This window comes from Oratosquilla oratoria, chromosome 5 (assembly GCF_046742065.1).
Source record: "Oratosquilla oratoria isolate Oo_2021 chromosome 5, ASM4674206v1, whole genome shotgun sequence".
In the NCBI taxonomy this organism is placed as follows: Eukaryota; Metazoa; Arthropoda; class Malacostraca; order Stomatopoda; family Squillidae; genus Oratosquilla; species Oratosquilla oratoria.
The window spans coordinates 17,620,184-17,643,608 of NC_134781.1; the positions used below are offsets into that span (position 1 = coordinate 17,620,184).

The 23,425-nt window shown below is 39.3% G+C and overlaps 1 protein-coding gene across 2 annotated transcripts; it reads left to right on the forward strand.

Annotated features, from left to right (window-relative positions):
• The first annotated feature begins 70 nt into the window (after positions 1–70).
• LOC143025388 (uncharacterized) lies at positions 71–21,971 on the forward strand. 2 transcript variants are annotated; one of them, XM_076184965.1, is made up of 7 exons: positions 71–280; positions 2,588–2,741; positions 2,872–3,797; positions 5,089–5,246; positions 7,165–7,312; positions 13,251–13,465; positions 15,306–21,971. In XM_076184965.1, exons 3-7 carry the CDS (start codon positions 2,874–2,876, stop codon positions 16,606–16,608), a joined length of 2,748 nt encoding a protein of 915 aa, XP_076041080.1. In that variant the 5' UTR covers positions 71–280; positions 2,588–2,741; positions 2,872–2,873; the 3' UTR covers positions 16,609–21,971. The 2 variants fall into 2 exon arrangements, with proteins under 2 accessions (XP_076041080.1, XP_076041082.1); XM_076184967.1 differs by lacking the exon at positions 2,588–2,741.
• Positions 21,972–23,425: the final 1,454 nt, after the last annotated feature.

Genomic DNA, 23,425 nt, shown 5'->3' on the forward strand with positions numbered 1-23,425 from the left:
ATACGAGTGAAATATTTGTATAGATCTAGAAAATATAAGTTTGTTTATTGTGTATGTAAACAAAAGTGAGCCTTACAAAGCGAAGTTGAAAATGCGTTGCGAAATAAAGCTTTAATAATAACACCACTGGAAGTGCCCAAGAAGTTTTTTCACGAATTGCAAGAGTAATTAATCGTCTCTTTTCTGTGCTCAGAAAAAAACTGCATAATTTATCAACTTAAAGCCAAGTGAATATAATTTTCTAAAAATTGTACACGCCTATCGTGATTCATTGGAAGAAGTAAGTAAACTTTTACTATGTTAAAAGTTCAAAACTCATGATTTTCTTCATTTTCAATAAAGAAAATATGACAAAGTGCAAGTGCATTATCAGTACAGTATGCTGATTGTCAAAACTACTAAACACCCAACTGTTTATAATCAATGTCCACAATACATTCATGAAGAAAAAAATATTGGAATATTGTTTGGAAACTTCCACTACTAGAAATGTATTTATACATTTTCACTTACATCCAGTAACCGAGATGACTACAATGAATGGAATAAAATAATGCAGCTATTCTACAGAAAACTTAGGAACTGAATAGGATGATGATATCACCGTTCATATAGATTTTTTTTAAGGATACTGTATATTGATTAAAGTTTTCTACTTACCTGATTTTTTTTATATCACTGTTTAGTTGTAGTTGTTCTTTTCTTGTTCTGATATTTTTGTCTCACTTTTTTTTTCTATTCACTAGGGTACTACTATATCTTGTGTGTTGAAATTGGGTTGTAATTAATCCTTAGTCTCGGATCTTTTTTACTCAATTTTAATATTGTATTTATGAACCGCTCTGTGGCTGTTTCTTTGTATAAATGCTAAGATATGTTTATATTTTCAAAATTCTGAGCTATTTTGTTCATTTTGCTTTATATGCATGGTGATGAGATCAGTAGTAGTTATGTGCTTGTGGTGGATCTTGGGAGATAGACATCAGAGGAAATCACCTCCAAGTTGTTTATCTTTATAAATTGACACTGTAACCTCCATCAGAAGGTGCAGCCCTGAGGGGCAGACACTTGGTCCCTGAACTAGGCCTGGAATCTCTCTGTCAACTTTGTATTTCCTCCAACTTTTTCACAGAAGAATAGTTGACAACTTGGAACTGCTTCTGTGTTACTATTGTTATAAACTTGTAGTAACACAAAATAGTCTTGCACTGATAGGATCTTATATGTAAATGGAGCGACGGGGGTAAATCATCTTTGGCCGTCAGACCCTGCTATGGTTGTGCTGTGTCTTTCTGCATCATTTCTGACCCAGGCAGTGGGATGGGGACAGGAATAGCCCTTTATCCAAAAGGAGCCAAGAGATTTTTTACAAGGGAAACAAATTGGTATGGGATGGGTGCATATCGTGGCATGCTATCTCCCTTTTGATGAGGAAAAGGCCTTTTGGAGTATAAATAGAAATGCAAGGCAATAGTGATAGTAATAATGAGAATATTAATCATCATCATCAATGTTATTATCATTATTCATGCCTTGTTATGGGTGGGTTTAATCTTTAGCAAGTTCTCTAATGATCTTTACTAGGGAGGTCTCAAGTGGTTTCCCATATTTGTGGATGAAATATGGGTGAAGGTCATTTCCTGGTTGTCTTTCAGGGGTTGTCTTCATGGGAGTTTGCCGACTTTATTTTGTTTAGGTAGGAGAGTTATTCTAGGACTTTGTTTCCTCTTTGGTCTGCTGACTGTTTAGCTACATCAGGTGATGTGCAGTGAGATCTCTGCCCAGAATGGGGTTTAAGTCATTGAATGGTTGGAGTTGGGATGTATATCCTTGAAGTGATGTGGTTTGTGGTATGTAGGCATTTGGTATGTTATGTTATCACCAAAAGTTTCTTTGGGCAGAAACTCATGGGACCATGGTAGCTGACGATAGTTCTTGGCCCTCCCATAGGTCTCCCAAGATCCAATCAATTTCTTTATTATTTGAGTATCAAGACATTTCTCTGTTACTAGGTAGTAAGTGAAGATGAGAGGAAAGCAGTTGCTGTTTGACAGCTTTCTGTATGTGAAAAAACATGGACTGAAAGCCAATCTCTCTAGGCCACACTTATAGGTGGAGACAAGGATGTTAATTGGCTTTAGAGGCAAAAGGAAGGAAGCTGATCCTCTCCTACATCCATCCCACAGGATCACCAAGTGTAGGGTTTCAATGTTAGTCCAGATCTGCTCCATTTACCACAAAGTATTTGGGGTGGTGAGGATATTTCTTCCACTTTTGTGTAAAAGACAGATTGAAAAAAACTAATGTGCAATCAGAAAATCCCCTTTAATAGTTCTTCCATTACATCTATGTGGAATGGCTTGTTCACAACTGTTTATTGAAAATGAAAGTCTAATAAATAGAGGTTCTGTGAATCAATTGTGATTTAATGAGGATCTTTATCCAGGTTTAATTAATATACATACATACATATACCAAAAAGGAAAAGGCATAAAATCATTCCCACCCATTCCATATACCAACAAATTACTATTGTGTTTACATATCTCATGAAATTAACAAATTATTCTTTATACATATTTTTCAGTGGATTATTTTGATACAGTCTACTATATTTTGGTGGTACCCTTGTCAATACCAATTCTATTGATGCTCCTGTATGTAAGGTGGCTGGGATGGGAGCTGTATATAAACAATTAGTGACATCTACAAAGAGTGCCTTTTGAGTCTTCAGCTCGAAAGTAAGTACTGTAATTAGTGCCATTTTATCTTTGTGACATTCTATTTTACTCAGATTGTTTATGATATAAGATTGGTATATGTATGTATGTATTTTTATTTTTATTGATTTTTTTAAATGTATGTTTACAGATATGGACCTGAAGATTCCAGAAAATATATGCAAAATGGCAAACCACACAGAAATTCAGCCACTGAGGAGTACACATGATGGCAGTAATACTCAGAGTCGTTTCAGAGTGAACGGTTCAAACTACCATCACAATCAAGTCATGGCCGATGTGAACGACAGTCACATTGTCAGTACTGCAACTGATCTGGAGTCGAGTACAATAGTCATTACTGAGGACATGACTGCATGTATGGTGGTCAACCTTAGTGGTGATATGGTCATGCAATCCAGTGACGTTGTGACACATCCACAAAACATGGTAGTTCCTTGTAACACATCCACTTCAGGACCCTTTGCAGTGGGTGAACAGTGTCTTGTTTCTGAAGGGTACACCATCAGTACCCAGCCAAGAGAAGCCATTGCAATAGGATCATCATCCCAGGACCACAACAAATTGTCCTCCAGTATTAGTGAAGGTGTAGCATTACAGTCTTTGTCAGGTTGTATGTTAGGAAGTGAAAATTCAGGGAAACAAAGTGTTAGAAATAAAAATGACTTAAAAGGGAGTAAATCTGATTTGAAAGAGGAACAAATTGATAGTGATTTTGTCCTGAAGGATAAGTATAGTAGAAACAATGACTCCAACATGGTGTTAGTTCAAGCGCCAAAGTGGAAAGCAAGAGACACAGCAAAGACATATAACAACATTTTAGGTTTTATGCCAAGTGATGAAGATAACCAAGACTTTTATGATGACCTCAGTGAAACTGAAGATGGTCGTCCAAAAAGGAAATCGGCACAAAGGGCCCGGAAAGTATGGAGATTTACTCATGATATTGAAGATATTGGAAGAACAAATGGTACAAAAAGACAAAAACGAAAATCCTTGTTGCAAAGAACATGTCTAAACAAAAACAAGGAGGTGTTTGAAGAAAAAATTAATACAGTAAGTGATAATTTCATTATTGTATAGATTTTGTTACAGCCATTTCCAAACAATTTTCATCAGTTGAGGAGCCAGTGCATTAATGAAGACCTTTAGACAGTGGTTCAGTGGTCACCTAAACAAATTCATTGCTATTTGCCACATCCAGTTTTATACAGTGCATTATATCAAATACCAGGCAGTTTTATTTTGTTTCAGTGTTATTCTAATACCAGGTGACCTTATACAGTACTTGGGTGGCTCAGGAATTGAATTAGTAATATATATATATATATATATATACATTTTTTTTTTTTTTTTCTCTCTTGTAGGCAGACGAGGTTAAAAGGTAGTGAAGATTTTTTTTTTTTTTTTTAATAGCTTTTAACTTCGTCTGCCTGCAAGAAAATATCCTACCTGGCTACACAAAAATATATATATATGTATATATATATATATATCATATATATATACATATATACATATTATATATATATGAATATATATATATACATATTCATAAATATATATGTGCCAGTAGTAATAAGAATAAAATCTTTAAATTTGGCATTAACCTCTTCAATATGAGTCAAATTCTTGCATGCAGCATCAGATGCCTAATGTATGATGCATCACACTACTTGCATTATAAAATAAAAGTCACTGCTCTATTACTCATTCTCTTTGACCGAGTAAAAATAAACACAAAAAATGTGATCAAACAAGTTCACAAAATTCTGGGGTCAGCTACAACTACAAAATAAATATAATCAAGATGCTGATGCCAGCATCCGCGTATACCTTCTTGCTCCTCATGACACCTACATAGACATCATCATATCAAAGGGGTTAATTAGTTATATAATATAATTGGAGGGGTACTTTCAAGGGAAATCCAGATTCATTTTTAGGCCCTGCTGTGGAAAAGCTTTGCCTCGTTGCACTGTGTTTAACTCAAGCAGTATGGTATGGATGCAGGGCACTGACATGCGGGGGCAGATGAATTGTTGATATTGATATGGATGTGCGCTTTGACTCTGCCACAAAAAATATGACCCAACTGTTATGTTTGCATAGTCTTTGATATATATATATATATTTTTAATAAGCTCTCATACATGTATTTGCTTCCATTAGGCATGGTTTTGCACAAATCCATTTCCTGAAAGTATACATTACACAGAACCATTTTCTGTTGAGATTTGCAATGCAGACCTTCACATTTGGATAAGAAATGGATTGTCCCATTTCTTTTTATAATCTGATACAATGACTCATTACCAACTTCTGATAATATAACCTTTGTTCCAAGAACTATCAGGTGACTGAACTACCAATTTGGGCCAAGTTCCTGTCTTCAGTACGGATTATGGATGGAGCCTGGGTGGTAGGCATAGCGAGATCCCACTCCATGCTGAGTCAGGTCTTGGAAGCACATTCTAGAATGGTCCTGTGTGACTACATCAAAAGGTAGGATGAACAATATATAGGAAATTAGAAAAGAAAAATGTATTATGCTTGGTTCAATATATAAGGCACCTAGGTTGGATGGACATCATGCGTAGTATCTAAAAAAGGGAAGTTCTGTGATGGTGGACTTGCTGGTGAGATTGTTTAATGTTTGTCTAAAAGGGGGTAGAGTGCCAGAGGACTGGAGGAGTGCCTGTATAGTTCCTCTTTACAAGGGAAAAGGGGACAAGTGTGAGTGTAGTAGTTTCAGAGGGATCAGTTTGTTGAGTGTAGTTGGGAAGGCTTATTGGAGGGTTTTGATTGAGAGAATTAAGAGAGGAACAGAGGGAGTAATTGGTGAGGAACAGTGTGGGTTTAGGACAGGTAGGAGTTGCATGGATTAAATTTTAGTGGTAAGGCAGATATGTGAGAAAGGTTTAGGAAAAGGTAAGGATTTTTTTTTTTTTTTTTTTTTTTTTTCTCCTTAATGGATTTGGAAAAGGCTTATGACAGGATAGACAGGAAGGCACTGTGGGAGGTATTACAGATATATGGGATAGGAGGAAACCTGTTGAGAGCAATCAAGAGTTTTTGCAAGAGTAATGGAGTCTGTGTTGGAACTGTAAGTGGAGAGAGCAAGTGGTTTGATGTGGGGTTGGGACTTTGCTGGGATGTGTTGTGTCGCCGTGGCTGTTCAATTTGTGCATGGATGGGGTGGTGTGAGATGTGGGTGCAAGGCTGGTGGGCCAGGGATTGGAAATGGTTAAAGAAGGTTGAGAAAAATGGGGGATGTGCCAGTTGTAGTTTGTTGACGACGCTGTGCTTGTGGCAGGATCAGAGAAGGGATTGGGGAGGTTGGTGACAGTTTGGGGGGTGGTGTGGATGTACGAGGGGAGGGGTTGGTAGTGGGTTGGAGGTGAGTGTTGGGGGGAAAGAGGGTGGAGGAAGTGGATGGCTTTGGACACTTGGGGTTAATAGGAGGGGAAATGGAAGTGGGGTGTGGATTGAGGGAGACAGCTGGATGCCTTGGTGGATTGAAGGGTGTGGTGGGAGGTAGACATTTGGGAGTGGACGTGAGGAGGAGATTGTGTTAGGGGGTGGTTGTGCTGACAGCATTGTGTGGGCCAGAAGCATGGAATATGGGAGGGGAGAAGGGAGGAGTTTGAGTGTGTTTGAGATGAGATGTCTTGAGGGGTATGGTAGGGGTTGCTGGGCTGGATAGAGGGGGAAGGGGTGGAGGGGGAGTTGATGAAGGAGTGTTGGGATGGTTTAGACACATGGAAAGAAGGATTGGAGAAGGATTGGTAGGGGAAGTGTGGAAGGCAGAGGTGGATGTGGGGGTGAACGGGGATAGAATAGATGGATGGGGTAGGGGGGTCATTGGGAGGGGAGAGGACAGAGGGTGGGGTTAGGTGGATAGTGCTGTGATGCATGGAAGGAAGTAGATGGGGGATGGGGAGGTTAGAGAGTATGTGTAAATGATATTCTGATACATCTCAAAGGGATTTCTTCCTGTCTTCTCTTTTTCTGCATGAGGGGACAGAGAGGTGGGGTCGCTGATTGGATGAAGTGGCCTTGCTGTGGATGTGATATGTCTTGTTGCATTGCTTCTGACCTGGGGCAGTGGGTAAGGTGTGGAGGTGGTCCATCATCCGGGAGGAGCCAGGAAAGGACGGAGGGAGGAGTGATGAATGGGAGTGGAGTATGTGGGGATGGGAATAGATTTATGCCTTTGGCTTTGGCTACCTCCCTTGTAAAAGGGAAAAGGCCCTTGGTATATGTATGTATGTATGTTTATATATGTGTGTGTGTGTAATTACTTGTGTCCTTTATGTTTTATGTGACTAATGTTGATTGATTTTATTTAGACAAATGGATTATACCCAATATTTTCATATATGCTTACTTAAGTATAACTATAATTTGTATGTATTTACAGCCACCCAAACAATTTCAAAAAACGCCACAGTAGAAAATCTCAAGAAAGTCGATTAATGTGGCGTCATCAAAGAATAGAATTTGATGGGGTACCTTTTGCCATCCTTTCATCCAATGAACTGAAGTGTATCTTTGGGATGAAGTACAAGGTAGGTAAAAAAGAATTTATATATATATATATATATATATATATATATATATATGTTGAGACATTGTGACAAGTTGAAAATGGTGGAAAAAGAGAGTCACGGGTCTCGTTCTGAGTTTATTCCTGACCGGTCAGGAATAAACTCGGAACAAGACCCGTGACTCTCTTTTTACACCTTCTTCAACATATATATATATATATATATATATATATATATGCATGCATTGTTAAAATCGACAGCGTTAGTGAGGTTGTTGATCTTCTTGTGAGTATTCTCCAGTTTTCTAACCAATATTCTGCCATTTAGAGGGTAGGCATATACCAAGTTGCCAAAATGATTAATTTATTTCAACGTTTCGTCTAACAAAGAGACATCTTCAGGAAATTCTGTAACATAGATAATAATGACGTACAGAAATATAGAAAACAACATGTAAATCTAACCAATTATACAAATATAGAAGCAAATATCAATAAATGCGCAAATTCACATAAAATAAACACTATACATGGGCTGATGGGGACCGTTACTTACAATAGTTAAAGGTCTGATGAAATGACGAAGAAAACCCTTCGCTTGGTGACATATATATGCACCTAGCCGGCTTGGGTGGTGGTGGAGGGCGGGAGAGGGGGCGGGGGTGGTATCTCATTAATACGAGAAGAAGAGGGTTGGGGGAGGGGTTGGGGGGTTAGGGGGTTGCGGGGTCGGTTGGGGGGAGGATGGAAGGAGTGGGTAGGAGGAGGTGGAGGGGGGGGGTTTCGGAGAGAGGTCATGCTAGGTAGTAGCTTGGTGCTGCTATACAAAGCGATGACAGAAGTCATGTTGCATTGGATATTAATGATAGGACTACATTCTCTGATAAACATAGCTTCTAGAAGCTTAAGTTTATGTACATCCCTATTACTTGCTATAATCCTAGTGTTTGAAACTAGGTATTCTCGGGTGGCTGTTAGGTTATGGTATTTCTTTAAGTGATGTTTTATAGCCCCATTTTGTAAATGCATAGTAATTCTCCTACTGAGACTACATCTAGTATATACTACCATAACATCTTCAACAAGGGTTACAAGAAAGATGAAAAAATAATTAAAGACATCATCACTAAGAACTGTCATCCAGTATCTAAAGATAAGGAAATCCGGGTGGTTGTATACTACTCCAACCCTAAAGCTAGTTCATTGGTTATTACTAATAACTTAAATAGTAATACTGAGACTATGTCTAAAACTAATTGTGTTTATGAATTCACCTGTAGCACCGGGAACTGTGTAGCCCGTCATACAGCATATATTGGTTTTACTAGATGTAGTCTCAGTAGGAGAATTACTATGCATTTACAAAATGGGGCTATAAAACATCACTTAAAGAAATACCATAACCTAACAGCCACCCGAGAATACCTAGTTTCAAACACTAGGATTATAGCAAGTAATAGGGATGTACATAAACTTAAGCTTCTAGAAGCTATGTTTATCAGAGAATGTAGTCCTATCATTAATATCCAATGCAACATGACTTCTGTCATCGCTTTGTATAGCAGCACCAAGCTACTACCTAGCATGACCTCTCTCCGAAACCCCCCCCTCCACCTCCTCCTACCCACTCCTTCCATCCTCCCCCCAACCGACCCCGCAACCCCCTAACCCCCCAACCCCTCCCCCAACCCTCTTCTTCTCGTATTAATGAGATACCACCCCCGCCCCCTCTCCCGCCCTCCACCACCACCCAAGCCGGCTAGGTGCATATATATGTCACCAAGCGAAGGGTTTTCTTCATCATTTCATCAGACCTTTAACTATTGTAAGTAACGGTCCCCATCAGCCCATGTATAGTGTTTATTTTATGTGAATTTGCGCATTTATTGATATTTGCTTCTATATTTGTATAATTGGTTAGATTTACATGTTGTTTTCTATATTTCTGTACGTCATTATTATCTATGTTACAGAATTTCCTGAAGATGTCTCTTTGTTAGACGAAACGTTGAAATAAATTAATCATTTTGGCAACTTGGTATATGCCCACCCTCTAAATGGCAGAATATTGGTTAGAAAACTGGAGAATACTCACAAGAAGATCAACAACCTCACTAATGCTGTCGATTTTAACAATGCATGCATACAAGAGAATCTGCTCCCCAGATATTCAAATATATATATATATATATATATATGTATATATATATATATATATATATATATATATGTATGTATATATATATATATATATGTATATATATATATATATGTATGTATGTATATCTGAATAGAATCTCCAATGACGATGATGTCAATCAAATAATTCTGACAGTTGTCCCCAGCCTCGAACTTGAGACTTACCATGTGCAAGTCTCGGGTTCGAGGCTGGGGACAACTGTTGGAATTATTTTATATACAGTCGTACCTCGGTACTCGACCGCCTCTATACTCGACCAAATCTGTGCTCGACCAAAAAATTCGAGTAGAAAATGCATCGGACCTCGAACAGATTTTCGGTACTCGACTAGCTCGAACAGCGGGTAAGCGTCAGTTCGACTCAGACCGCCAGCGGAGTAAGACGTACGCAGTTTGTTCGAGTATTTCTTCCCAGATTTAAACTTTTTCGTGTTGCTCTAGCCCTTAATAATGGGTCCAAAGAAAGAAAAATTGGTTTCGGTGTTCGAACAAATCGGTGCTCGACCACCACCTCAGAACGGATTATGGTCGAGTACCGAGGTACGACTGTATATATGTATACATATATATATATATATCACTTTGACAAAATGTTGTGGCACATATGTAATTAATATTCACGAAGAACCCACAGTCGGAATAAAAAGGAAACTTTAGAAGAATGTGTAACTTCTATATTTCGGCTAATAACTATAGCCCTCTTCAGGAAAGTACAAATTACAAAAAATTCTTGTAATCTGTACTTTCCTGAAGAGGGCTATAGTTATTAGCCGAAATATAGAAGCTACACATTCTTCTAAAGTTTGCATTTTTATTCCGACTGTGGGTTCTTCGTGACTATATATATATATATATATATATATATATATATATATATATATATATATATATATATATGCATGAGAAATCACATAAACTCGTGATTCTAAATATGCGGAAAAACCACCAAGGAAAAAGAAAAACTGATGACCAAGCGCTTTTGTCTATTCAGACATCCTCAGGGTACATAGAAAAGAAAAAGTACACAAGAATATATACAAAGAGTATGAGGTCAGGGAGGGAACCAGGAAAGGTTGTGAGGCTCTAATGTCAACCTGACCCGTTCGCGGCAGCGGACGTTTGGGCTACTACTTTTTTCACAATAAAATTGTCTAATTTATACATACCATGACTTAAATTTAAGTTATTGACAAATGTATCTTTGATCAGACTGGATTCTATTATATTTCTTGTCAAATATGACTTATCTTTAACAATTTCTTTAGCACCCTCCCAATTTATACAATGATTAAGATCCCTTAGGTGAATAAATAAAGCATTAGAAATTTGCCCACTCTTGACGCTATACTGATGTTGTTTTAACCTTACTTTGAATTCTTTTCCAGTCTGACCAATATAGCATTTGTCGCAATTTTTACATGGAATTGAATATATACATCCTTCTTCCTTATATGGAGAGTTTTTAATTAAAAGACTTCTAACTGTATTGGAGTTCTTAAATGCCACTTGAATGTTGAAAGTCTTAAGAATATGAGGTAGTTTGATGAAATTCTCGTTGAAAGGCAGTACAAGTAGGTTCTTTACATTAAAAGTTTTACTAGCTTTTTCCTCGTAGAAAGATTTCTTTGCCGATTTATAAGAAATCTCCACGAGGTGCTTAGGATATTTTAATTTTGAAGCTATGTTAGATATTCTTAAGAGTTCATCATCCAAAAACTCCGGACCGCAAATTCTATGGGCTCTCAGAAACATTGATGACAACACTGACATCTTTGTCCTGCAATGATGAGACGAATAAAAATGTACGTATGAAAGGACATTGGTGGGTTTTCTATAGACATCAAATTTGAAGGACCTTTCCTTTCTGTAAATCATTACATCAAGGAAAGGTAAATTATTATTTTCTTCTATTTCCATGGAAGGGTGGGAGGGGTGTGGAGTGTATTTGGGGATGAAATGGGTGGGAGTGTTTTTATGCCTTTCCCTTTTTGGCTACCTCCCTTGGAAGGGGGAAAAAGCCTTGGTATATGTATGTATGTATTTCCATGGTAAATTTAATGGAAGGGACCAAGGCATTGAGTTTAGTTAAGAACAAAGTAGGATCATCATTTGCAGGCCAAATACATAAGATATCATCAATGTATCTGTACCATGTGACAAAATGGGGGAGAATCTTAGGTAATAATTTAGTTTCAAAAAATTCCATGTAAAGATTGCTAAGAACTCATCATTGCTAAGAACTCATCATTGCAGAACAAAGATGTCAGTGTTGATTGAGGAAGTTAGTGACAGAGATTGGGAAGGTGTGTGAAAGAAGAAAGTTGAAGATAAATGTGAGTAAAAGTAAGGTGATGAGATGTACAAGGGGAGAGAATGGCAGCAGTGGAAGTGAGTATTAAGGGAGACTGGAGGAAGTGAATAATTTTAGATACTTGGGTGTGAATGTGGTGGGAAAGGGAGGAGTGTAGGTGAAGGTAGAATGTAGATTGAGAGAAGCACGTAAATGCCTTCAAGGATTATAAAATGTAATGAGAAATAGACATTTGGGAATGGATGCTAAGAGGAGATTGTATGAAGGAGTGATTGTGCCAACAGCTCTGTATGGGGGAAAACATTGAACATAAGAGAGGAAGAGTTTAAATGTGTTTGAGATGAAATGCCTGAGAAGTATGGTAGGGGTTACAAGGCTGGATAGAGTGAGAAACAAGATGAGGAGGAGAGTGGGGATGGAAAGGGAGTTGGGAGATAGGGTTGATGAAAGAATATTGGGGTGGTTTGGACACATGGAAAGAATGAGTGAAGAAAGATTAGTAAAAGAGGTGTGGAAGGAGTGAACGTGAAGTGGCGACCAAGGATGAGATGGATGGATGGGGTAAAAGGGGTATTGTGAAAGAGGGGAATGTCTGTTGAGGAAGGGAGAGAGAAGACAGAAGATAGGGGTGAGTGGAGAATGGTTGTGTATGGATGATGCTGTGATACATGGAAGGGAGTGGGTGGGGTGGGTGAGGGAGTATGTGTGAATGATATTTTGACGAAGCCCAAAGGTTTACAAGATGGGCATCAGGGATAATTATCACCCTAGTGCCCATCTTCAGAACCAATCAATACCTTCACCTCTATCTAGAGTTGCAGCTCATAGAGGTTGACACTTGGTCCCTGGATGAGGCCCAAGATATTTCTTTATCAACTTTCATTATTTCCCTCAGTAACGTGCACAGACATTGCAAGGGGCGGCTGCTTTGGGCAGGAAATTGGTCACTTCACTCTTTTGTATTATTCGTGTTTGGCAACTATTCGGTAGGGTGCAACACCATTTCCCACATTATAATTACTGAATGGTAAGAAAATGAAAAAAAAGTGTGAGAAATTATTTTTCATTCATTTATATATATCTTTGTGAAGGGCACTTTTGGGGCACAGGGCAAAGGGGCAGGTGCTCAGGCAACCCCCCCCCCTCTGCGCAGGCCTGATTTCCTTCATCTGTTCACATAAGAAGAGGTAACAACTGTTTATGACCCCCCTCCTACTGTAGTGTAAGCAAGCAACATGGAATGATAACACGCCAGTGCAAAAAAGACATTTCATTGTTTCTTCCCAGAGAGCTCTGTAGGTGGGTCCAAGGAATACTGGCAGGCAGTACAGGACTGTGGGTTTCCAGTTAGTGAGAGGCCAGGCAACAATTGATATTATTTTTGTTACGAACATGTAAAGGAGAATATTTTATGTGATTGTGATTTTTTTTTTATTTTCTTTTTTTTTAGAGGAAAGAAAAAGAGAGTAAAGAGGATCAAGAAGACCAGGAACATAATAATGAAGAGGATGTGGAATGCTCAGAGGAAGTTTTGAAGGCAGCAAAGGAAGAAAAGGAGGTCAAGTTTAGTAAAACGCTCTACTCAAAGCCACTACGCAACCGCCGATATAAAGATGTTGTTTATACCGGTTGTCCAGCCAAAATTGTGTTCAAGGAAATCAACAAGTAAGCTGATTTAAGTTGGTTTTAATTTCTCAGTAAACCAGTGTAGTCTGTGTATATTTATTTATATACATATAAATCTTTATTAATATAGTTATTTTAAATCTCAAGGTTATTCCTATAATCATATATCTACCAAAAAATCAGAAATATTATTTTATGCTTCTACAAAACTTTCAGTACCTCCTGTAGATAAAGTTTTCAATCCAGAATTAAAATTCTTTTTAGGAACTTGTCCAGCCAAGCCATGCACCCACCCTTCACCTATTTGTTTTCCCTGTTATCTAAGCTCCATGTGGATGCAGGGCCATCTCTGTCCCGTGCCAATTGACCTGGGTCAGAAGCAGTGCAGCAAGACACAGCACATTCACAGCAAGACCCAACAGCCAAAGCTGATTTATCCCTACTGTTTTATTACTTGGCAACCCTCCCCCCTCATCCCTTGTACTTAGTAAAGAGATACAGGTAAACGTCGACTTACGATGGCCGCGACTTACGATTGTTCGACTTTACGATGACGACGACGATGACGACGATATGATAATTTAACCCCTTCCATACGGTGCCGCACACGTAGGCGTCATGAGGAGCAAGTGGATTCGCGACGCTCCCATATCGGCGTCTTGATTATATTTATTGTAGTCGCCCCTGTGTTTTTACATTCTCTCAAATGTGCCCTAAATCCCATTCTCTGTGGTTTTCAAAATTCGCGGGTGAAAAAGAGAACGATCGATATAAGCGGTGACTATATTTTATGATGCGAGTATTATTACGTCACGTCGTACGGCTGGCATTGGCTGCTGCCCGCGAGATTTAAGGTCCGTACTGAAAATACATATTATAGTGTTTGAATATGGTAAAAAGGATAAAAATAATTAAATAAACTACTGTACATGTTTAATAGGCTATATTCAGTATCTCTGGTGGTTAATATACAGGTAAGCTAGATACAGTGACCACGGAACAGTGATACACAAATTGGGGATCGACTTACGATGAAATCGTCTTACGATGGCTCTATCGAAACCTAATGCCATCGTAAGTCGACGTTTACCTGTATTAATGAAATATGTGAAAAAATAAGAGTTTATGACAAATTATATTTTGTAAATGTTACAAAATGGGGTATCTTCTTTAGTGTTATATTTAAACTCTTAAGTCTAGTGGACCAAATTTAAATGATTAACAATAGTCTAGTTGTCTGTATTTGAATTATTGATAGCAATTGAGTCTTGTTCTGCTGATTCAAATTGCCCCATATGAAATCACCAACAGAAGACACTGAGCACCTCATCCTACAGCAACACAATATCTCTTCCTGGAATGACACGTGGGCCAAATCAGAGGTTAATGCCAATTACCAAGGGACAGTACATCTCCAAGACACCTGGGACAATAGATTGAATGATACATACATATACCAAGGCATTTTCCCCCTTACAAGGGAGGTAGCCAAAAAGAAAAAGGCATAAAATCATTCCCACCCATTCCATCCCTAAATACACTCCACTCCCCTCCACCCTTCCTCCCATCTTAGCACCTCGTGGATGACGGGTCATCCCTGCACTTTGTCCACTGCCCTGGGTCAGAGGCAGTGTCGCAAGGCACAGCACATCCACAACAGCAAGGCCGCTTCATTGAATCGGCGACCCCCCCCTCTCCGTCCCCCCATGCATATAAGGAGAAGACGGGGAGAAATCCCTTCAGACTGCATCAAATTTTGCTCAGACATACTACCTCACCCCCCATCCCCCACCCATCCCACCTCATGCATCACAACATTGAATGATATTATTGCATAATAATGTCTTTTTTTTAATGTGTGGTTCTTTGTTTTGAACAGATATCCTGGTTATGCAGTTCCACGTGATGCCAAAGGAAAAGAGTGTAAGATGATGATGTCTAAGCTACGCCACGACATGAACTGCAGTGGGGTAACCATGGCCGTCGAAGAAATGTATCATATAATTTTACCTCTAGTCAGCCTCCACAATCATCCCATGACAGGACGGGCACGCAACATCCACCCCACAGTTGTCAGCAAGATCCGTGAGTTGGTTGGCCAGGGCATCACGGCACCTCGCATCATCAAGAAGCATCTAGATAATCACGTGGCATCTGAACACTTAACTGATCCCGTTACCCCGCAGCACAATGACCGTGCTTTCTACCCACATCTTCGAGATATCAGTAACATTGTGTATGCCCAGTGTAAAAGACTGGGTATCCCCACACGGAAGAAAGGGGGAGAGGACCTGAGTGATGATAGTACTTTGAGGAAAAAGAAGAAACTGAAAAAGATGCACATAACTGAAGAGGGGAAGGAGGAAGATCAGAGTGAGACGAATCTTGTGTCAATAGAGACGGCTCCCATTCAAGCATCGACGTTACAGGAAGCAGTGCAGACTTTTTGTGGAGGTGATATGGAAGATCGGAGTGAGTTGGGGTTGGGGGGCGGAGAATGTGCCCAGGCAGACTCGGGAAATAGCGAAGAAACTTCGGGGGACCCCCTCAGGGAACAGCAGGAAGCAGAGGCTCTTTGTAATATAATACGTGGCCAGTTGGAACAGATAAAGTCCATAACATACAATGCGACTCAAGTTACTGCTTTAAGGGAGCTGTATCGATCACTGCAAAATGTTCTTGAACAGAGTCAACATTTACTACCACAGGATTCTGCTGTGCAGGATGCAGCCACAACCACAAACTACATAATTGAGGAATCAGTTGTTGGTGGACAGGATATACCTGTTCCAGCAACAGAACAGTTGGTTATATCTGAACAAGATAGCACCCATGAGGACTTCAGTGGCAGTAGCAAAGGTCGTGGGCATCGGGCCACCCTCAACAAGAATTTGGTCCGGCCATTTGACGTGGGAGCTACAGTCATGACCACCGAGCACCACCCAGTCACCTCTTCCGTTGCAGTGGCACAGGTTCATGGGGTTCCTCAAATTGCCAGTGGACCTCACCAAGTCGTGCCACACCTGACGCCGGCAACGCCAGCTGGTAGTACCCTCCAACCGGTGTGTGGCACAGGGCAGGAGCCCCAACATCAGCTGGTTCACTATACACAGCCACAGTATCTGTACTATATACAGGAAGTATCGGATGCTGTACAAGCATGGACCTACACAACAAGCTAGTCAAAGAGGGACACTTATATGCAAGTACCTGATGGTACTCATATTTAAAACAAATTCCAAGTACCTGTGAATACAAAATACATTAACTTCATTGGTAGGGTGGCTCATTATATAGGTTCTGTTATGTCAAATGCCCAACCAGTTTTATTCAGTTGAACATTGACAGCATATGGTGGGAGGACTGCAAGCATGGAGCTTGGTGTCAATATCCACAACATTCCCTACACTGTGTTTTCTTTTAAAGATATGGTGGTTGTAACTCCCAGGAGTGTTATGCTTGTTGATGTTGTGTCCAATATGTTTGCAGTCCCCTAATTTTATACCATCACAAGCCATAACTACAGCTGAGGGTCAGACCTTAGTATGAGGTTCTTACAAACGAAGACCCCTTAAATGCCAGGGCCCTGCCTCTCAGCTGACTAGAATTCTCTCTCTCTCTCTTTATATATATATATATATATATATATAAAACAGAATCTATGTATTGGTCCATCATGCCAAAGGGGATGACAGTCACAAAAGGAAAAATTTAAGTTGTGTTGGTTTTGTTGTTGTCTTTTTCCTGACAAATGCAGCTACCTGTTTACTATGAATGGTATGAGGATTGTTGTTGAGAACATTCCATAACTTTTATGTCCACCTCATGATCTGGTGAATGAGAAATACAAATTCAGTATTGTCAGCTTTAATGATTTTATGATGAAGAAACCATTTTCATTCTTATGACAGTTTAGCCAAGAAATTTTAAGTTTCTGTGCCACATTCTGGTGAAGAAAATATTTGTGCCAATTCTTGTGAAAAAATCAATTCTTGTGCCACATTCTTTCAAAGCAAAAATCTTTGCTTTTGTGCCACATCTTTCTTGGTTGTCACAGAATTATTGTTTTGCTTATACTTGTGTCAGGTTTGTTGAATTCTAACCAGTAAATAAAGTTACCTGACATGACTGTGTTACCAAGGGGCTGTGGAACAGCACAACATTGTGGGATTAGACGCAGTTTGTGCTCTTGAATGTTAAATGATATTTCATAGGGTTTAGCTACTGTTGGAAGGTCAAGTGGCCTCAGCAGTTAGTGTCCATTTGTTCTTTATGATCTGAGAAAGTGATATTAATGAGATATGCTCTAAACCTCTTCATTCTGGTCTCCATTATCATCTGAACAAAAGTGTCTAGGTTCATGCAGGTCGAAGGGGTGAAGCGAAAAAGTTCAGCGCCCCCCTTCCCCCTTCCCCTTCATATGAGTGTATTATGTGATCAGTGAAGGAATGTCGTAGCACATTAGTAAATTAAACAACTTTTTATCCCACCATCGGAAAAGAAGACACTTCTGCTTGAAGAGGATCACAGTTAGTGATGGAAATATACAGAACTTTTGACATTAGTGTCTTCTTTTCCGATGGTGGGATAAAAAGTATTATCTGATGTTAGCCAAAACAATCTGTGATTTATTCCACCAACTTGGAGGGGTTGCCCTACCAATACTGTATTGATTATTTTTGTAGCAAATGATGTTATTCAGCTGTGGGGGCAGAGCATTGGTTGAATGAGATTTTCAGTCAACAGAAGCCAGTCTAGGTCAGGATGTCACCTCACGGCTAAGTAGAATCATCTTCTGCAACCAAATCTGTAGTATGTCTTGGTATTAATGGGGACTGAGCTTAACTCAGGTGGACAAGCATTAAACAAAGCAATAAATTTAAAAGTATTAGATCAGGTTCTGTTGTGTCTTCCAGTGTGATAAAGAGAAAAAAATATTGAATTGTAAATTTCAAGGATTCTCGCTTTGTGGTAAAATGAAGCCTCTGAGTTGTAAGACCAGTGTTGGGCACATGCAAGTGTTGGTCCTGCTAGACAGAAATAAGAGAAAATCACTTCCTTGCTTCCTGTCTTCAAAAACCCTAAAATAAAAACTTTGTCTCCATCCAGACCAAACCCCAATTCACCTTATTTTTTCCCGACATTATTTTCATGTAAGGACAGTAAAAAACTGGTAACTGCTCCTCCCTTCTACCTCTCCTCCTCTGCCTCCTGCTCACTGGTTACACAGAAACTAATCCACACTAATTCATAATCCAAAGGTTCTTCCCAAAGAACTCTATGGGAGTTTCTGAGGACTATTTCTGGATGCTGTGGAGCCAGGGATCAATGATGAGTACCTTCCTGTAGCTGTCCTGGAAGATGGACAACAGATCTACCCAATTTTAAAACCCACCAACCCCCCTCTCCTCTAATAGAAGGTGCAGCCTGGAGGGGCTGATACTTGGTCTCCAGACTGGGCCTGATCTCTCTCTCTCTCTTTCTTTATCAACTTCAACTATATTTTTTACATATTGACAACTAGTGATTGCTCCCCATCTCCTACTACTTTTAGCTGGTGACAAAGATACAGTCCTACACTAATACAACAGTCCAAAGTTTCTTCCCAGAGAGATCTGTGGGAGGATCAAAAACCATTACCAGCCATTGTGGGGCTGCGGGTTCTCCACTAAAGGCAACAGTTAGTATTGTGATTATTATTATTACTGTGGGATCATGGATTTCCAGCCTGAAACTTGAAGCAGCAGTTACCATTATTATTATTAATACCGTTTGGTTTTTATGCCTTTGTTTTTTGGCTACCTCCCTTATAAGGGGGGGAAAAGGCTTTGGTACATGTATTACTGTTTGAATCATAACCCTTCTATTGTAGAGGGATTCCCCGCAGGTAGGATACTAACCTGCAGCAGCAGGATTGATTAAAACAGGTTTCAGATAGTTTTAACCTTTGTACAGCAGAGGGGACATCCCTCAGTGGAATAAACCCATTTGGTGCCAGTTAAGGTAAATAACATTTGTAAAATGCAGCAAACAAATGAAAGCCTTCACTATTGTGATGTAATCTTAGACTTTTGTTGCCAGTAATTGGATAGTTCTGTGTAAATGAGGGCCAGGCTTGGGGCAAAATGGGGTCTTGATGATCAATTGAGTTCCAATTTTAGTACAAGTCCTCTCAGCTCAATAATTATTGCCTCGAGTTTTAATGACAGGAAATCTACGGCCCCACAGTAGCAGACAAAATTCCTTAGGCCCTCCCACAAATCTCTCTGGAAAGAAACTTTAGACTGTTGTATTAGTGTGGGACTGGATCTTTGTCATCAACTTATAACCATATGAGAAAAGAAGCAGTTATTGGTTGTCACTTCTCCTTTTGTAATTGTAGACGAAATACAGTTGAAGTTGAGAGAGGGCCCCAGTCCAGGAACTGAGTGTCAGTCCCTCCTAGCTGCACCTCCAGATGGAGGTTATGATGTCTTGTCTTGTAGTTTTGGTGGTAACACCATGTCCTGTCTGGGGACACGCTCCCTTCTGTAAGGTGAGAAGTACATGTATTTACCTAGTATCTAATGGGAAAGAGGAATACGCTCATGACGTCCTGCCGTTGTATCTCACAGTTTTTAGTTTGCTCTTAAATTTGTATGTAGTTTTTGCACACATTTGTTTCAACCAGTTTGTTCCAGACATCCACCACTCTGTGTGGAAAGCTTTTTATTTTTTTCTTCTATAAATGTCCTTTTTTTAGTTTCTTTTCATGTCCCCCTCTTATTCCAATTCAGTAAGTCTTCTCTATCAAGGACTTCCATGCCTTTCATGATTCTATAGGATCTATAGAATCATGAAAGGCATGTAGATCCTTGATATAGATCATTAGCAAGTTCCTTCTTCTCTTCTTTGTTCCAGAGTCAGTAATTCCAGTTTTGACAATCTCTCTCCCAGTTTTGAAAGTGTTTGAGCTATCTTTGTAGCTGCTCTCTGGATTCATTAATTTTTCTTTATATTCTTTTTGGTACTGGGTGACCATAGTGTCGCAGCATACTCCAGTCTAGGCCTTATCAGTGTGACTAGTATTTGCTTTACCATTTCTTCATCCAAGTAGGTAAAAGCTACCTTTATTGATCATAGCAAGTTGTAAGATTCTCCAACAATTTTGTTTATCTGTTTATCAGGAGACATGTCTTTTGTAGACAAGGTGCAGGGATGACTCATCATCCAGGAGGTGCTAAGATAAGAGGGAGGGTGGAGGGATGTGGAGTGTATTCAGGGATGGAATGGGTGGAAATTATTTTATGCCTTTTCATTTTTGGCTACCTCCCTTGTAAGGGGGAAAAAGCCTTGGTATATAAAAAATAAAAATTCCAGGTCTTTTTTAGATTCCACTTTTTTTACTTCCTTTGCACCAATTTTATATTGTCCTGATATTCTTTTTTTTTTTTTTTTTTACTTTTTCCAAATTCTATTATGCTACATTTCTTGATGTTGAAGTCCATTTCCCACCTCTGACTCCATTTCCAAACCTTGTTTAGGTCTCTCTCCAGCGATTCATGGTCCTTTTCAGTATTGAAATAGCTGTGGTTGTAATCAAAGTCTGAAATCAGCGTAATTGGCTCGTCCATACTACTGATTAGGTACATACAGTGAGACCTCTCATTAACGGACATTAATTAGCTGTGTTTGCGGTGTTTTGGAGTGGTTTTTTGGTGGCATAGTGATTGCACGCACTAAACAACAGCACCAAAAACACCGAAAACACAGCTAATTAATGTCCGTTAATGAGAGGTCTCACTGTACATATACCAAAGGCTTTTTTACCCCTTACAAGGGTGGTAGCCAGTGCTTGCATATACTGGATTTATATGCGACACTGATCTGCCATACCTCTGACATCTGCCGTTGCTGAGAGGGGTTGGAAATTTATGGAAGTATTTTTGCACTGACTGGGGGATTGAACATGGACCTTCCACATTCCAAGGCAGGAACGTTACCCACTGCAATTTTAATGAGATTTGAAGAGGGTGGCAGGGAATGATTGTGATGTATATCTTGTATGACCACCACTTGCAGGAACCCATCATTGACCTCAACTTAATAAAATGAAAAAAGTATGTCAGTGAAGTGAAGGTGATGAAAAGATTTTTTTCTTTTTTCTTTTTTTCTTTTCTTTTTTGTAAAAAAAAAAAACAGAATCTATTGTTGGTAAATACATTTTTATGAGAGCCATTAAAACTGTTATTAATGAATAAATTCTTGCAAGGGACTGAAAATATCAACTTAGTGTGTGTAAAGATCTGAATAATATTACATTCATTGGGATGTTTTGAACACAGTACATGATGTACTGTGGGGAGAATCCTACCAAAATATGCCCTAGAAAATATCTTAGGGACGTTTTATTTATTTATTATATATTTTTTTTAGTTGTTGTGTGAGCGATGTAGTGACTAGAATGAAAAGAAATAGCAATGTTGAATGTTTGACATATTCTATAAAACCCAAGTCTAGAATTCTCAAGTTTGTACTAATCTGAATGAATTAATTATTTGTATAATTGTTCCTATTATTACCCTTAGCCTGAAAACACAATTGCGACTGACTTGTGAATAGTATGGCACATTGTATGTTAATATTCTTTTTCACTTGCTGCTCTTTATCACATTCCATACATGATTACAGCACTATTAATAGGTTTCCTGTTTGCCTATTTCTAAACCGGTTCTTTCCATGTTACTTTGCTCCCTTATAATCCTCTTAGCAGCCATACACCTGGGTGGCACTGTACATACATTCTTCCAGTCCAAAGGTACACATCTGTCCCTTAAGTGTACAATCTCATTAGCCATTCAACTATAACTATTCTATTTGTCAGACACTCCATATGACAACAATCTAACTCAGGAACTTTATCAGCTTTCATCTCTCAATTCTCTATGTATATTTGTCAGACACTCCATATGACAACTATCTAACTCAGGAGCTTTATCAGCTTTCATCTCTTTCAATTCTCTATGTACCTCTTCTTTTCTTATAGTCCTCTCATTCTCCTTTTGTATCACATTATTTTTTCTGGTATCTCCCACTGCCACAATGAAAATTGCCCTATCAATCTGGACGTTCAATAATTCCCCCAAAATACTTCGGCCATCTTCCCCATACTACTTTCATTTCCAAGCAGGACCCCGACATGGTTAAGTGCTGCCCCGGGGGAGGGAGTCGAAAAGTGACGCGCCCCCTACACACCACCACTACCACCACCTTCCACATCTGACAGTCACTAGCACGATTGACATGTAACATTCTTCCTCAAAACAATGTTTATACACACAACTCATGATGAATAAATCGTGCATTAAAAGTACATTAGGTAGGAATTTGCTTTATCTTCTTTTCACCAAAAGTGCCGCAACACCAAAACGTGCTGCCCCGGGGCATTGCCCCTCCCCCTGCCCCTCCCCTTGTCGGGGCCCTGTTTCCAAGAGCATCTATTTGCCTGCACCCTTTACGTTCTCCTTTCCACCTGATTTGCTTCCCCTCTATCATCTAACTTCCTGTTGTTTTTTTTTCAAAACTCTCTCTTAAACAACTACCTCACCTTACATCTGTTCTCCCTTTGTCCTCCTTAACTTTGCAATATGCTTCCTCCATCTTTATTTTGTACCTCCCATATGCTTCCTCATTTATTCTTTGTAATCATTCTTCATGTGCTCATGTTCTATCTCCACCCTCACCTCTTTATCCCATCCACTCCCTCTCTTGCGCCCTCTCATCTTCATCTCACACACTGTCTTCGTGTACTTTAGCACTTCTTTCTTAAAACATACCCATTCTTCTACTCCTGTTTTTCTTTTATCCCATACTACATCCTATACTTCTCTCAGCTTCACCTATTACTTATTTTTCCTCATTTAATTTGTTTATCTTCAACATCTCTGCTTCATTCACTTTTCTTCCTCCATTTAACCTCCACTATCAATGTCCTTTCTACCTGACAACCTCTGAACTCTC

Coding starts and splice junctions, on each gene's coding strand:
- LOC143025388 (XM_076184965.1), top strand. CDS start 2,874: ATGGACCTGAAGATTCCAGAAAATATATGCAAAATGGCAAACCACACA. Junction 7,313..13,250: donor TCTTTGGGATGAAGTACAAG/GTAGGTAAAAAA, acceptor CTTTTTTTTTAG/AGGAAAGAAAAAGAGAGTAA. Junction 13,466..15,305: donor GTGTTCAAGGAAATCAACAA/GTAAGCTGATTT, acceptor TGTTTTGAACAG/ATATCCTGGTTATGCAGTTC.